This window comes from Styela clava, chromosome 2, assembly GCF_964204865.1.
Source record: "Styela clava chromosome 2, kaStyClav1.hap1.2, whole genome shotgun sequence".
NCBI lineage: Eukaryota > Metazoa > Chordata > Ascidiacea > Stolidobranchia > Styelidae > Styela > Styela clava.
This window is the reverse complement of record NC_135251.1, coordinates 12,172,181-12,189,370: the sequence shown is the minus strand read 5'-3', so window position 1 is coordinate 12,189,370 and position 17,190 is coordinate 12,172,181. Positions and strand designations below refer to the sequence as shown.

The following is a 17,190-nucleotide window of genomic DNA, read 5'->3' as shown; positions in this document are numbered from 1 at the left end:
AAAAAGTGAAAATTCAAAAATTGAAAAACTCTGCCTAAACCGTTTCGAATAATTTACTATTCGAATATTCGTTTTGAAAAGCTCAGTCCTATATATAAGTTTATAAATATACCCTGTGGAAGCTTCTGGATCTTGACAAGTATTCACACAAACAGATGCACACGCATCGTATCTACTGTTATCTGGGCAGGCTGGTAATGTAAATCCTATCTCTTCTTCCCATCTGCAAGACAGATCAACGTTCTTGTCTTCGCAAGCTTGTTTGTACACAGAGATTGCCTGTTAAAATATTTGTTGTAACAATTATTACTTTATTTTATTCAAGAGTCTTGTTGTTTACTAACACAGTAATCTTCATTCTTGCTTCAGCAGCCGTGTATTACACACACACAGATCCACTTATGCAAAAGCATACATATGATACTAAGGTAGTTGGTATCGCTTAACCCCGTTGATTGTTTCCCAATTGTCTATATACGGACCGGTATGAAAGATCATTATTCTGTATAATTGACACACCCCTTTAAAATTAAGGAATGCATACGATACATGACATTTGTATTAGAATTTACTATCACTTTTCATTCTAAAATACCATGCTTTCTATGCTAAGGAAGCTTTATTTTAAAAATTAACTGATAGATAATGCTTACATTTTGTATTACATCTACATCCCCTTCATATGCACAGGCGTCAAATACACAATCGTCAAAGTATGGTTGAACGTCAACAATATCATAGCAGTATTTTAGAGGACTATCGGGATTCTTCAACTTTCCACAAAATTCTGCTCCTCCCCTGTTACACAAAAGTATATTATGAAATTTGATTACTTTTCATTTATAAAATTAATTTAGCATATTAGGAGGAAATTTTTTAATTGAATTAAAAATAAATTTTTTTCAGTTTAATTATAAAACGGAGAACAGCCCTGACAAAGGCCGTCTCTAGGATTAAAACCCGTGTCTCACAACTAAAAATAAAACAGCAAAATTTTGATTAAAATATCACATCTCATAAAATTCATAGAAGAATTAGGAATAAATAAAAGTAATAACCTTCTAGCGACAAAACAATCACTCACCATTAAACCATTTCAAAGCAATTGGTCCAGTACTTAAGAAGTAAAGCGTTTTTTTGATAACAACATGATGAGGTAATATATTACCAACTACAACAACAACATATTAATAATAATAACAAAACAATTCATAGGTTCATGTCCAATAACTATGTTTTCTGTAAGTCGGTCGTCTTACCATTTAGCTTTATCAGCATCGGTACAAACTAATTCTTCTCTGTCGGGATCTTCACCGCATCCGTCAGAATACAAATAATTCTTTGTGAAATTCATGAGGGTTCTTCCGCCAAAATCGTCATCTTTGACCCCGGTATAATTTCCGCACAATCCACCAACCTGTAACAAGACTCAAACATACAGAGAGAAGAAAATTAACATAACTATCCTGGTTAGGCTTGCACGTAATTTACGGAATTACGGAATTATTTCGAGTTACGGAAGAGACCGATGGACGCCAACACACCTGGTTTCAACTTCTTCGGGTGAAATGACTAAAGAATGTAAGAGACAACTTACCAAACATGGTTTATTTGTAAATGCCGTTATAATTAATGTCGCGCTTATCAAACAGCAATATGACGACGGAAGAGAAATTGCGTAATGAACCAACGCAACTTAGTCTTTTCGGCATCGGTGAAGCGATTCAGACGGCAGAGAAACAACAAAAAGACGGGATTTCCCATGTTTATACTGCGCGAGAGCCATTTTCTATTACAAAATCTTGATGTTCTGTTACCGGTTTTATCGTTATATATCTGTCCGGACTTGGCCTTGTTTTCACAATGCCTCGCACTATTTCGGCCAAATATGTCTTTACAATATCTTTAAGTCTTTACTAAATGCGGCAACTTACTTTGATTTATCGTCGACTCAAATACCACCGGCACTCGATCAAACTTGTGTCGACTTGAGTTAGAAAAGTAAATTAATATTTTCGTGAGTGCAAAATAAATGTCACCAAATGCATTGTTTTGCGATATAACTTTGTATTTTCGGAGAAGGCATGTCATATAAGTACGGTATTTAAATTATGCGCAAATAATTAATATTTGATCTAAATTTATCGCAAATAGGATAGGATTTACATATTTATCCCGGGGGAGAGGAAAGCCGATAAGACGGTTTATCCATATGGCGAACCACGGCCTCTCGTCCGGTTACCATTCCAAGTCGGGTATGGGATTAGTTTTTACTGTATTGTTTGTTTTCGGAAGCATGGACTTGGTGGTGGAGGAAGCCGTAACCGACCAGCGGTTACGTGAACCACCCAACGACGGCGAGGAGTCCAGCAATCCTCTCGCACATAACCATCCCTGCATGGGATTCGAACCTGCGAACCCATGCAGAGTGACTAGAGGTGCGGTGGCGAGCGTATTCCTAACGCTTAGCCCGTTGAGCCACACCGCCGTTATAACATTTAGGCCACGAAATGATTTAATGTAAAATGAAGCATGGTAATCGGAATATCGTAAATAAGTCGGCATCAATAATTATTATAAAATGCTAACTAGGTAGTAAAGTCGGATAATGTAAAAAAACGGTACAATAACAAGTCTTCGTCGCGAGGCAAGCGCAAGTATAATCAAACGAGAGAATACGCTCGTCGTTGATTTATAAATTAGAAACCCGGAACCACTTACCAGTGTTGGTAATGATAAAATTGATCACATAAAATTGGGTGATAAAGTTGATAAAGGAAAATCAAAGCTAACTAACACAAAAGATAAAAATCAGAATAAAATTAATTTGAATTCACTCCTTGATATTTGTCTTCAGCATCTGTCGCCGGCGTATAGTACTGGCGGAAATATGAAAACCAAACTGTCCCAACTGTCGATGTCCCATTCGGAATAGAAGTGGATTAAATTGGTTGTTATGATAGGTTTAAAAGTGTGAAAAAAATATCGCAATTACGGGGTCATTACGTAATCGATTTGGCCGTAATTACGGAATTGATTTTTGTCAATTACGTGCAAGCCTAAATTCCTGGTATTAGAGTATCCTGGTATTATATCATAGTTAGGAATAACAGGATGATATTTTGCAATATATTCTTCAAAATACGGGTGATCGCTAAAAATACAGAACATTTGTCTAACAGCTATTTATTTTTCAAAGAATAACTTCCACGAATTTTTTCAAAGGCATATGTTATATTACATAGAATATTACAGCATGTTATAGTAATCAAATAGAAGATACCTTGTGCATATAGTAACTCGGTACATTGATGTACAAATTTGTTCCATCAAACTTGACTTCAACACCAAATTTAGTTGAAAATCTTGCTTTTCTCCCCAATATTTTAGTCTCGAACAATTCATTATCATTTGCAAACTTTTGTGTTGCTGGTAGCTCGATCCGTGTTCCGTTTCGTTTTATCTGTATTGAATGAAGAGGTAGAAATGAGGATAAACTTGAACGAAACAAAAAGGAAACTGAAATACAAAATATGCACATTTTTCAAATCGCTGTATATATATAAATACGTACCGTAAGAGTTTTTCCTGGTCCGAGTTGTATTTCGAAATCCAAAATTTTGATGGTCACGAGTTTGATGTATGATACACGTGTATTACCATTGCGATTTTCGTTTTGTGCCACAATGACAATTCCTCTGTTGAGATCAGTGATACCCATGCCATCTGTTGAGACCATGATATAGGAGCATACTCCCATAAAATCGAATTTGCTGCCATCTAGCGTTTGGTAATGAGGATCACCAGTGGCATAACATACGTCGACCTCTGAAAAAATTACATATTATTTTTAGTTGCTTCGCAAGTGGTAAGTCGATTTCAGCAAAGTCGTATCGATGGGTCAAGGTAAGATATGTTAACAATATATCATTTCTAATACTTCCATAGCGCGATTTATACTTGTACCTTGAACTAATCCTTATGCTAGAAGGACGTTGGTCATGAATAAACATTTATTACGACTGCTATTCACTTTCGCTTTGAATCTTCGTCATTCGCTCCGAACAAAGAAGACATAAGTCCCGGAATCTTTCTGTTTTGTACTGACTATCGAATTTATTATACCTTAGCTGGGGGGAATTTAATGCCGACACCGTTAAGTATAAAGCTTAAACCGCCAGGCCATCGCAAACCTGCATTGACCCGGTATTCATCCATGATTTGAACTGTCTTCATGCTGCCAGCCACATTCATATTGAGCACGAATAGGCAACGTATTAAGCAGATTTCTAAGTAATTAATCCAGCAAAAAATACATTATAACCGCAAATACAAATTTCTATCAACTATATTTTACGTTTCAGTTGGCATCCATATTTTCCGGAAGGCAGAACCCTGCATTCTCTATCTTCCTCACAAGATGTCGCTTTACATGTCAGTTTTCCATTAGTACATTCGCAACGTTGCAGACAGTTAGATGTTAAGAAATTTTCTCCTTTCTACAGAGCACAAAGAAATATGAATAAGAATGTTTAGCAATAAAAAATCTATTTCCAATACGTTGCTAGAGAATGAAAAAGCAGCAGTGAAATTGAAATGAAAACTACCTCAATATTTTCCGGGAAGGACCGGGAAAGAATGGCTCCACGAGGAAGGAATTTTGATGTTCTCATGGAGGATATATAACTTTGTATTTTTTGTAGTTCAGTTTAGTTATTCAATATTATTGTACCACGTATTTATGCATTTATGATGAAATATTTAAACTGCGCAAAATCCAAAGTACGAGATATGGGTATCAGTAGTTATGGATCCATTAAAGATTAAAATTAAACCAAATATTGGAGTTTTTATACGTAGTAGATGAGAAATGAAGAAATTCGAAATAGGCAAAGATTGGAATTTATTGAAAAAGGTTGGAAATCACTGATTTACCTTGTAGTATCGTCCATTTGCTGAGCAACCACATTGAGAAAGTCGAACACAGTCGTTTCCATCCCTCACAAATCCTTTGTTACATACACAGCCTGGATAAAAAATTTACGTTGAGATGATTTAGTTAGATAAGTTTAAAATAACCCAAATTATTACAGGATAAATATAAATAACTTATACGGAAGGTAGATAAATTCCAAACCTTCTGTTTTCGGTTTTCTAACGCATCTTGATTCTGCATTTGGATCAACGCATGTATTCGGACATCTGTTTGCATGTGATTTGTATTGAGAGTTTTTCTCGCAAATTTTCGCTGAAAAAAAAACCAGAAATATGAAGTTATGATGCCAATTTTTACACAAAAATAAAATATTCCTGATTCTTGTTTTTATAATGTTGTATAAGTTTTTCAATACGATGTTGATAAAATTAGTTTTTTTTTTTTCATTTGTAAACTTGTTGTGCATGTGCATCTTAGTACATCTTAGTGCATATTAGGTATCTTAGTACAGTACTCAGAAACTTAATGTCACTCAATAACGCCAATAGATATCGCTGAATTGGCTGGCCCCCGGTTTCGCAAAGTCAAAACGAAGGAAAGCCTTGTCGTAAGATGTTCCCGTGAATAAAAACAAATAAATAGCCTTTTAGCCACAACAATAATGTTTAACCACTTAAAAACTTTTGATCCAGTAGTTAAGGAAAAAGACCACAACAACAAGTAAAAAACAACAACAACAACTATCCATAGGGCCATTTCGTGTCCAATGATTACGACTTACGATAATTGAACCTGTCTCTCCAATCGCATATTTGAATGTTCAAATCTGCACAAAAATCTGCAAAAGTGGTCAATGCGTCTTCGACAGTCTTAGAATTTCCACCGGTCGCACACATATCGTAGACACATTCCTGTCATAACAATAATACTTTGATGATAGGCTATATATCCAATTCATATTTAGTTTAATCAAAAAGAAAGTCATATTTGCTCTAATATAAGTCCGGCCGTCATTGATTATTGCTGTGAACTTATATGGGACAAAACCTTGGATATTTTCTATTCTTAGTATAGAATACGTACATCGAAAAGTTCCTGAATACGTTCTTCGCTAGCACAATCCATAAAACAGTCTGTTTTTATCGCCGCACATTTTTCAGCGTATATTGCTCTCTGTGCTGGTTCAGTACAGCCATCAACATCATCTCCGACCTCGCCTTGTCGACATCTGAAAGACAGGGAAATATTTTTATTTATGTTTTCATTAATCTCCAGGTTACAAGACATTTCGTTACATTCTATATCTGTCGCGTATCTAACTGAATAAAATTATTATTTCGGTTTTAGAAACGATTTAACAAAGCTTAGAGCAATCACATAAATGGAGCTTGTAACACGGATACTTGAGTTATAAATTTTAAATCGTTTTGATAATTAGTTTTCTCTTTATAAGAATGAGGAATCGGATTTTAGCTTGCTTTCAATGCAGTCTAAGTCCTAAAGGGGCGTATATTTACACTTTTTTTGAGCCAGGAATCGGATCCGAAATTTTAAATTACCGGTAATCAGAAACATTAATTAAAAAGATTAAGTTGTCTAACGTTTCCTAAAGAGAATAAGTTGTCTGACGGTTCATAACAGCTCATTGAATAAGACTCCCATAAGCAAATATTAATCAGAAACATCGAGAGATTAAGTTGTCCGTTGTCTGACGGTTCATAAAAACCTATTGACGAAGGCTCACGCAGACAAATTTAAAATCTGTGAGTTCCTCGGAGTTCGAAACAAGAGTCGAAGACAGGACGGGAATGTGGAAAAAAACCAGGGCAGCAGCAAAGGCCAATAAAAAAAAAACGAAAAGAAGTGACTGAAAACATTTAGCGCCCATCAACAGTCTAAACCTAAAGGTCCTGTTTCCATCGACCTGAAATCGAGAGCTGGAATCGAAGTAATTTTATTTTAAGTCGGAAGTTGGAGTTGATTTTCCAACTGGATGACCCTAATCGTTAGAGCAGTATGATTCATTCAATCTAAAAAGAGAATTCATACCCTGGTTTCAGCGATCCTACTATTTCATGGGCATTTCCAAACAAAGCAGCATCAGTGAAGGTATTGTTACCGAACATGAAATCATTTGTTACGTCGTCATCATAGTTTCCGCAAAGTCCTGTAATATTATTTCAGATAATATTAATTGTTTTGTTAACCAATATTTTGAGGAATTAAACATTTACAATCCATTTGTCCAATTGTTTTTTTGAACAATATTTTGATTATTTTGAGGGATAAAACATTTACAAAAAAAATGAATAAAACGATATATAAAGCAGTGATAATTATTTTTTGGCGCGTCCCCTGGTTTCGTTAAAGAAAACAAAAGTTCTAAAGCTGTATATAATATAGAACAAAATTGTGTGTTGTGTGTGAAAGCGTTGAGTGTTGAAAGCGTTTTACCTAAATATGCTGGGTCACAGAGCTGATAAAGTGTAAATCGCGATTTTTCGAGCAACCACTGAAATATAAGAATATTTCAAAATATTCTTATTCGATATTTTAAAATGACCATAATCTTGTATGTTTCGAATTGCCAATTTATTACACCCTGAGCAAAGTGGTGGGCATTGGATTCGAACCCGGGATTGTAACGATACAATGCCAAAATAATTACGTTCAACACTTCAGCCACAAACAAAGTAGTTAGTTGCCTCTTACAAATACAAAGAAAATATGTGCAACGTATAACAACCATATACCGACATGTACATAACAAGTAGGACCCATTAATTTCAAAAATTGATTCCATTAATGTTAGATTTAAAAGCCAATCAAACACTTCTCTTTGTTCGACCGGAAATTGGCGGCTTCCGCAATGAATTTGTAATAAGAAGAAACCATAGAATAACAAGTCAATAAAAACTTTTAGTAACGACGGACATAAGTTCAGGTTAGTGACACTCAATAAGATAAATGGGCGTTGTAAAAATATCTCTATATTGATAGGTACGTGACAAATCCCGTAAATAACGGATACTTTTGTCAAATTGTTGATGTTCGCAAACTCTAAAAACTCGACTACGGCCCATGTGCGACACTGAATTTGTTTTCCCGTGTATTATGACGCCTCGAGTCTAAAAGTTTCATTTTCCTATTACGACGACAAGAAGAGACAATGTCTATGTCAATATCTAAGTTTGTATTGTAATATTCAGTCAATAGTTCTAGAAAGGGTTTTCAACTACGTACATCACCACGATACAATATAACCGCGATGTAGTTGTCGTGTATTTTACTTTTCTTGAATTGTATGATATTTTTGACAAATCTTGGTTTGTTTGTATCCGTTTGTAATTCAAATAAGACTTTATCTATGATTCAAATAAATAATTTTTTTTTCAATTTATTGTGGAGTTCCATGAGCAAGGGTCAACCCCTTCACGAACTCCACAACAAAAAAGGTTAGAACCCCTAAATAAATAGCAGACGGTCCCATTATTAACGAATGCAGCATACCTGTAACTTTCCCTCGATAGCTCGCTGGCAACTTCACCCTCAAATTGTGTTTTCCATCGTAACGTACCGTCATTTTAAAATCAGTAGTCAAAATAACATCTCCACCATCCCGTTTTATCTGAACATTTCCTCCGAGCAATAAAGCAGGTAAATTGATTCGAATGCCATCAATCTAAATAATAAATGCATGTTGCTGGACTCTGTTACCAATAAAAATACTTGGAACGAACGAGAAATCATATTCTAGGTATTTATCGGCATAGCTACAAAAAGCTGTTGACTTTTGCAGCTTGGGAGAAGATCAGAAGTAGACTGATTGTTTCCCAAGTTCGCCAATTCACATTGGTGAGTATCTACATTTTCTTAATGCTTCCAGATATTTATTATCGGACAAAAAATGGATATATGCACCGTTTTGCTAGACTGTTGTCGATGTGGAGCCGTCTATAAAAAATCCCCGTTTTTCAAATTTTTGGCATTTGAATATGAAAGGAATCGATAGACTGAAGTCAGTTACGGAGGCCGATATTTCACTCAAAATGTTTTGTTTCAATTCATGAGAACACTGTCTTGACTTTTGACCCTCGTGGCATGACGTCAGGCTAGTTCGCTATCTTCTCGCCAAGCCCCGTCGACGCTCGGCTGACACTTTAACAGCACTACCGTGAAATCTTCTGGCGTGGGGCCTTTATTTGTAATTTTGATTCAAATCATTCGAGAATTCAGATAAAAATTTCTATGTAGGTAGCGTAGATAATTGATGTATCACGTAGTCATTGATCTTTCGTGCCCTTTTTGAGCATTACTCTCTTGTTTTGCTTTCCTCATAGTATCCTTGTTAACTATTATAAAACTCACCAATACAACTTTTCCGTATTTAAAATGAACTGTGATGTTATACACGGTCACGAAAAATTGCTTCAACCAGGATACCTTTCTTCTGACATGTTGTTCAGTGTTCTCCGTCTGATAAATAAACGAATAGATGAATGATATGATATCACAAAAAATATTCTGAACCTACAGCTTTTTTATGATAATAAAATTCATCACATGTTTCCATATAGATTGTATTAATTATTACGAATACTAGGAGTGTTATACCAGAATCCCTAAAGTCATGCGTCTTTGTTGCGTTACGCTGATGATTCTAATTACTGAACTACTTAAAGCAGCAGTGTGCAACCTTTAGTGCAGGAGGGCCATATACAAAAAACTAGGCGGAATTTTATTTCACATAGGCTTTCCAGTAGTTTCAATCACAAAAGCCTTGAATATTGATCTTATAACACGCGTTGTTCGCTTCGTACAAGCTCACTCAGGTAGATGCTTTTCAAAGCAAAGAAATTGAAATTACTCGAACGTGCTAGATTAAACTGATCTAAAAACTTGTTTCACGGTATTTTCACTTGGCTGACACAGACAGTCCCCGACCTCGTAATAGAGCTAAAATAAGGAAAATCGGGAAAAAAAATTATGGCCTAACCCTAATCTGGTACACATACTACGCGAGTACCCAATTGTCAATAATCGTTCAAATCGATAATTCATTACAATTTACAGTTACTTCCATACAAAACTTACCGAACAAGTGATTGGCTCGATTCCTTGCGCATCCTCCACAGTTTGGAACAGAGTGTACAAACACGTTCCCATGAAGTCAAATCTTCTTCCATCGAATGTTCGATAATGTGGATCACCAGACAGACGGCAAGTTTTAGAACCTGCAATAGGCGAAAAAAAAATGTTGAAATATATAAACACGGGGGTTAAATGTCATAGAACAGTTTTGCCATGTATTTAAATTAAATAAAATTTAGAGTTAAATAATGAATCACATAGCTCTCAGAGAAAATTTGAAAAAGAGCAATAACATGTCAGTGACTTCTATCATCTTTATGCACTAACATTTAAAACTGATCGGTCCATATAATTTGGAAAAAGTTCATTTTTATTTGTTATATATTACTATGTTACATTCATTATATTTATATATTACTATATTTAGATATATTATACATACATTATACATACATTACAAAAATTTTATTGTTCCTAATTCAACTTACGTAAAAGTTCGCAGCTTCCAATAGATTTTAAACTCCATGATCCATCCAGTCCGCATTCGACGGATCCGGCTCCGTGTTGTAAGTACTCCGATCCGCAAGTAAGGACGCATCTTGAACCAACTGAACGACCATTTGTACATTGCAACGATCCTCCGCCGGGACTGATTAAAATTGGACACTAAATATTGAAAAGATAAATAGAATTTGATGAAATAGTTAACCAATTAAGCTAACCAAGTGGTTTTCACGTTATCAGATTTAAGTCGAAAACAACTGGTGAATAAAGTATCTACACATGGACGCTGTATACAGATATTTTATTAGATACCGGCGGGCAGAGTACTGGGACACTAAACATAGAAAAAGGAAAAAGCTTTCTTGGAATTTCCAAAACTTTTGGAACCAGTTATAATGTTTTGTTATTCAAATTTGCCCAAAGTAATTTTTACGCCCTAGGCCGGAATTTGATAAATCACTCATGAATAAAGGATCTGCGTATAGATTCATTTCTACAGACAGATTTGGCAGTACCCGTTGTCAGAAACATTTCAATACAATGCTGTCATGCCACAATCATCCATGTACAGTATATAATATATGAAATTATAAACGCTAATTGCATAAAAGTTAGCGTAGAAATGAATTCGAAAATGTGATAATATTTTACGAAAAAATCAACTTGGTATTTTTCTCAATTGAAGCGTTTAGAAAGCTTGATTGGTAATTTTCACTCAAACGTGACTTTTTGAAATTTGACATCATTTAGATATTCCATATTTTCATGAGCTTGCTAATTTTTGTACAAACCTATTCTTTTCTTAATTTATTATAATTTTTTGTTATTTAGTTTATTTATGCTCACTTTTTTTATTTGGTCAAACAAAATAAACAAACTTTTCCACCAAATTCCACAACAAAGGCAATGATAAGACAGGGATTTCGGTTCAGTTTTCCGCGGTTTACCCGAAGATTTGTAACTAATGCGGCGTATATAATAGGATCGTATATGTGAAATTGCGCGGTACATACAGATATAATTAAAAATATAAAAATATTTAAATATGTATAATAATGTCGTACATTTCGTTATATTCGAGGCGTGTTTTTGTCTTCGTTGACGACCATTTTGTTCAACACATATTACTAAAATATTACTCGCAACAAACAATGAGTCTTTTCTAGTAAATTCTTACCCTGTATATGTGGAAAAGAGCTGATACCACACATAACAATAAAAGTTGCAAACATCTGCATTGATGACCATAAACAATTTTTATATTGATATTCGTTGCTAGTGCAAATTACAATTGAAAAAGAAGAAGTTATGTCAGCTGTCCTAACAATCCGAATTTGAAAACATCTGTAGCACAATATTTTTGTGCGTGCAAATCAAAAAAAGAATAGAAGAACTTGTATAAACTGGATGGTGAACGTCTTATGCTCTGAATTATCGACATCCGCACGCAGGGTTTGAAAAAATAGGCAGGCTAGGTGCGTGACACACCAATCAACAACTCAACAGTTACTTAGTATCATTATAGTAAACGCCCTAAATTGGCAGAAAATATTTAAGCCTATTCATAATCTTAGAAAAACAAGTATTTACCTCCCGCAGATATGGAAATAAATACATTGATGTGGGAGTTTTTGGCAAAAATTAAAACATTGAATGGTGCTTGCGGCAATTTAAAAGACTAATCTACATTTCATTTTATCCCACCGAAACGAATAATATTCAAATTTTGGCAAAAATAATGTTTACCACCAACATTAGAATGTGTTTACCAAAAGATTGAACACACTGTTGGTCTGTATACTTTAAATTTCAATTTTTACGAATGCTATTTATACGCTGATCGACGTCATGAATTAAAGTTTATTTTTCATACTGTTATTGGACATAATGGGCAAAAAAAATATTGAAAAATGCTTTTTTTTTTTATAAACACTGGTGTGGTTTTTCGCACTGTTACCATTTCTCAGGACTTTGAGTGACAATGAATTGTGGTAACGGGTGTTGAAATCTACGCCCAAAAATACGATATAGTTCAATGCAAAGCAAACAACTGCGCCAATGATAACAGACCATGAAAGGAAAGTCTTTGCACGCACATTTTGAAAGGATTACATCGTTCGAGCATTCCCGTTATGTAGCATCGACCTAGTAAGTGCGCGATTTCAAAAAGAGACTTTATCGCTTGCCATGATTGGCATAATATCCCCAAAAAATAACAACATGATGAATAGTCCCAGGCTCTTAATATTAACGACATATTTGACAGCAGACGTGAAAGGTGTGATTGACTGTAGTCGCGGCTCCTCATCCACCTACGCATTACGTGCCCACGTACGAACAAAACCCCACCCTGCGTGGGTATGATCATTATTCTTTGGAATGTTACGCAATCCAGTACATGGTAAATTATATGTTATCACTTGTACTTAATTTCCGGTATAGGTCTGACGTTTTATTGCAACACCAGTTATTACCCTGTCATCGAAATCCATATTACAAATATTATATTATATATGAATATATATATAAAGAGTTCTGGGAAAACATTTTGGAGCAGTAAGAAACTTTAGTTCAAACAGAACAGAACTAGAAGCGACAAATCAGAATTATCGCCGAAAATAAAATTAAAAAATTCTATATTGTACTTGAATCAATTGTAGCCCTTATTTCTTTACAGATTGTAAAAAGAATTTACTATTCATAAAGATTTCGACAAACGCGAACAATACAAGGGTCCAACTGTTAACGCTCAATTTATTCTTGAGAGTTCGAGAAAAATTCCGATTAAATAGGGTTTCTATATCTCTAGATAGAAAGTCTGGGAAAACTACATTATTTAATGATTCGTTTACACCTCGATTTAAAATACAACCTGAATTTGTACAAAACAAAAATGAATCTGGAGATAAATTCAACGGTTCATTGGAAACAGGATTCTTCAACTATCAGATTTAGGGAATCGAGTCATATGCTAAAATTCCAATTCTTGAAACCGTGACAAAGCAAATAAATTAAATGCCGAAAAATCTCAACAATAATTTATATGCATTGTAAATAGTTTTACATTTTGAATTCTGAATAAAACAAAAAGTTTCGTTTCAGTTTTAAGTAGAGAACAGAACACTTGATAAATTTTTCAAGAAAGTGCTAATAATTTTTTTTATGTGATGATCACACCAACTTTTTCTCCGAAAGGTGATATGTAAACAAAATCAGCAGAAAAAGAAAGTTTAAAAAACTCGAAGGACGATTAAAATAAAACTAAATGAAACATAGAATCTCACCCGTGTTACTCCGTCGATGACGCTCACAACAAATGTAGTAAAAATGTAGTAGTTAGACGTGACTCCTGTAGCTGTTAAAAGAACTTTACTCAAAATTCCTTCTTTTGTTCCAGCAGAAACTCGAATTCGGATTTGAATTGTTTTCTCAGACCCCACAGTTGATGAGAATCTATTGAAATATAGATTGTGAGGTGCCACTCTGGTATGCGATATCTGCATAAGTTATCTCAATGGGATACCAAAGTGGTACCAATTGTGGTGACATTTCGATATTCGTTTATTCTCATAAAGACAATTTCACAAAATTCAGTTCCTAACCCTAACTAAAACCACAGAGATCACACAACCGATGACATTGGATACCAAAGTAGCACTGATTGTGAATATATAAAAAATACAGAAGATCTATTTTCCAATATATGCACACGAAGTTCAAAAACCCCATAGTATCCTACAGGTATGCGATCTGTCACAGTAGACAAATTGAATCAGCAGTCCAGATGTCATAAACACTGGAAGACATACATCACGATATCATAAATGTCTGTATCATAAATTCATGGTTAACAGCGCATTTTGGATGAAATATCAGTTCTCACAGAAAATTGAGTAATAAATAAAGTAGTAAACATTCTAGCATATAATACAATCTTTATAAGTAAATGAGAAAAGGTGACAAGAAGAAGAACAATAACAACAACACAATAACAAAATGATTCATAGATTCGCTTCGCGTCCGATAAGATAGTCATGATAGCAAAATCACGCTGGATGAAAAAGTTAGGACAGTAGAATTGATAAATCGATAAATCCTAAATGATTTGTCACACTTCTGATATTCGAACACACACGTGCACAAAATACATTTGAAGTAATAAAGTTCTATTCCACAACTTTTGAAATTTGACCATGTATATACGAAAAATGCTTTTGCACCAAGATTTTTCTGATGACGCAATATCCGAGAGGGTCATTTAACGTTAAAACCCACCCGTTATTCGACCCCGAACGACTCGCAAAATATGCCAAAAATGTTACTATCTTTAATGGTCGCAAATTCTTTAGTTATCTCAAAGATAGTCCGAATATAATAAAAATGAAATCTCGTTCGCTAGTTTTAAAACATTGTCTATACATACCTCAACTAAATCCATTTCTAGCAAGTTAAAAATATACGTGGTATAATTTACACAGAGACTCGGTGACCTGCCTGTAGTTTTAAAAACAAATCCATTGCATATATATACCTCGAGTAAATCTTCTGATAGCAGGTTAAAAATGTACGTGGTATAATTTGCACGAAGACTTGGGAATAGCAAAATCAAAAAGAAAAATCGACTCACTTTGGATTTCCAATTATAGTTGTAAAATCTTGATTATCTGACAAACCAATAATGATATCGTCGTCTTCTTGCATATTGCGAAACGTTGTTGTGACCTGACAAAAGTAAAGTTTTTGTTGAGATGTCAGTAATTACAATTATAAGTTATTTATGCTATTCCGATTATCATATTGGAAGAGTAAAAAGTAATATTGATTTATATATTACTGACAAGTTATCTCGATAACGCAAATTCCATCAAAATTATAGCATTTCTCACTTTTTACCAAAAGCAGAACGTTTCCCCAACCGGGGATAAATTCTTTCCAGTGATGAATTCTGTTATTCTTTTGAAGAAATTTTATTCTGTATTTGCTGTATTAGTACTAATATCTTTAGTTCTTTATTGTTACTAAAATCATTATTCAGGTACACAATAAAAACGGGGCAAAATGTTGAAAAGCAGGAGTACGACTTGTACATGATATCTGCTACTGTGCCAGGATTCATTGAATTGATGAATTACTTTTTTGAAATACGTTGATTTTGGGAGTTGGGAATAAATTGAAATTAAAATACTCTACCCCAGGCTAGGCCTCGTATAATGTTGAATAAAAAGGGTGGTAATACGAAATCGATCCAAAATTGAGGTACACTTTATTAATAGTCAGTCACTCACTGGAATTGGATCGACATTTTTGAATTTAAGTTCAGATTTATAGATTGTGCGATTGGTTTCGCGTCTCGAAATTACAAAACACATGAACAGAAGCTGGAAAAACAATCTTACTGTGATAGTATCCCCAGACTGAACAATTTGATCAGGGATAATTCCCAGTAATGAATTTGAAACTGTTGGTGTGATAGCACATGGATCCACTCTCTCGATTGGCCATTGTTGTTGTCCTTCTTCATAAACTCCTACCAATCTCTAAACAAAAAATTCAGAATTTTAGTATAATTTCAGTATCATTAAAACTAAATTAGACGCTATGTAATATATATATATATTGCTGTAAGAAACAACATGGGGAATTGTATGGCATAAGGAGGTTTAGTGGTCTACGTTTACATACTTCAATCTACCAGTTCAGTTTAATATTATTAACATGCCAAATAGCAAAAATTGACCAATTTTGCCACATGTTACAATTTAAACTCTTTGCAATGAGAAGTAAACAACCATAATTTGTAGTTGTTTTCATCTAAAATAAACGTGCAAAACTTTAAACTAATAATTATGTATATTCAGCATGGAAAATCCCATTGTTTTACCATTTCTGTTCTACCTATTCTTAGAATTCGATAAAATCTTGGAAACAACCTTCGAAATTGATTGACTAATTTGGTTCATTTATTGAAAAAACTGTTTGCATAGTTACACCATGGTTACACGCAGGGCTTTCCCAGAAGCACCCAAATGAGGCCACAATAGCTGAACTAAAAATTTGACTAATAGCTGGAGAAATAATTACAGCAAAATTCGTTCATGTTTGTGTTTGCATACACACGTTTTTGCAAAAATTCTGAAATCAGACAAAGCACTTATAGTCGCACGCAATGCGGTACTAACGAGTCTCAAGTACAAATACCAAACAAGCATGGCGAGTGAACAAAATTGTATTGAAGAGTTTACATCGCCCATATGTAACATGTGTTATTAATAAGTATATTTTGTTTTATCCCAAACTAAATCTAGATATGCCAAGAGCTTGTAACTTAGTTAAATACTAATTATCTAAAGAGAATATTTTTGAGAGAATGGAGCTTCCTGGCTACCGTTGCGCCTCACGACTTTCAAACAAATGCTAAAGTTTCTTAATCTCAAATGCAAATATAGGTTAACACTGTATTCTATTCAGTCTCGTTTAATCAAAAACGCACCTTAGTTGTGTCAAACACAATCATTTTCTAGTTCCTACGATTTCTCACGATTTTTTGGGCGGGACCACAAATTAATACCTCATTGTATTCTTCGTAGACTGTAATAAATTATCATGAAATATGAAATGTGCTCAAATACATGGTTACCGCGGTAACAGCCATCTATTAT

General features: G+C 34.4%; 1 protein-coding gene across 1 annotated transcript in view; it reads right to left on the bottom strand.

Annotated features, from left to right (window-relative positions):
• Positions 1-17,190, bottom strand: part of LOC120336711 (IgGFc-binding protein-like) — a 35,164-nt gene that overhangs the window by 8,513 nt on the left and 9,461 nt on the right. Inside the window, exons 12-29 of the mRNA XM_039404446.2 lie at positions 15,928-16,068; positions 15,159-15,253; positions 13,816-13,984; positions 10,516-10,693; positions 10,031-10,170; positions 9,305-9,412; positions 8,447-8,618; positions 6,986-7,103; positions 6,020-6,164; positions 5,718-5,847; positions 5,138-5,248; positions 4,936-5,027; positions 4,358-4,499; positions 3,575-3,828; positions 3,284-3,463; positions 1,260-1,417; positions 654-798; positions 113-279 (exon numbers count right to left, since the gene is read on the bottom strand). Of these exons, the coding sequence (XP_039260380.2) occupies positions 113-279; positions 654-798; positions 1,260-1,417; positions 3,284-3,463; positions 3,575-3,828; positions 4,358-4,499; positions 4,936-5,027; positions 5,138-5,248; positions 5,718-5,847; positions 6,020-6,164; positions 6,986-7,103; positions 8,447-8,618; positions 9,305-9,412; positions 10,031-10,170; positions 10,516-10,693; positions 13,816-13,984; positions 15,159-15,253; positions 15,928-16,068 (2,645 nt within the window). The remainder of the gene's footprint in view (positions 1-112; positions 280-653; positions 799-1,259; positions 1,418-3,283; positions 3,464-3,574; positions 3,829-4,357; positions 4,500-4,935; positions 5,028-5,137; positions 5,249-5,717; positions 5,848-6,019; positions 6,165-6,985; positions 7,104-8,446; positions 8,619-9,304; positions 9,413-10,030; positions 10,171-10,515; positions 10,694-13,815; positions 13,985-15,158; positions 15,254-15,927; positions 16,069-17,190) is intronic.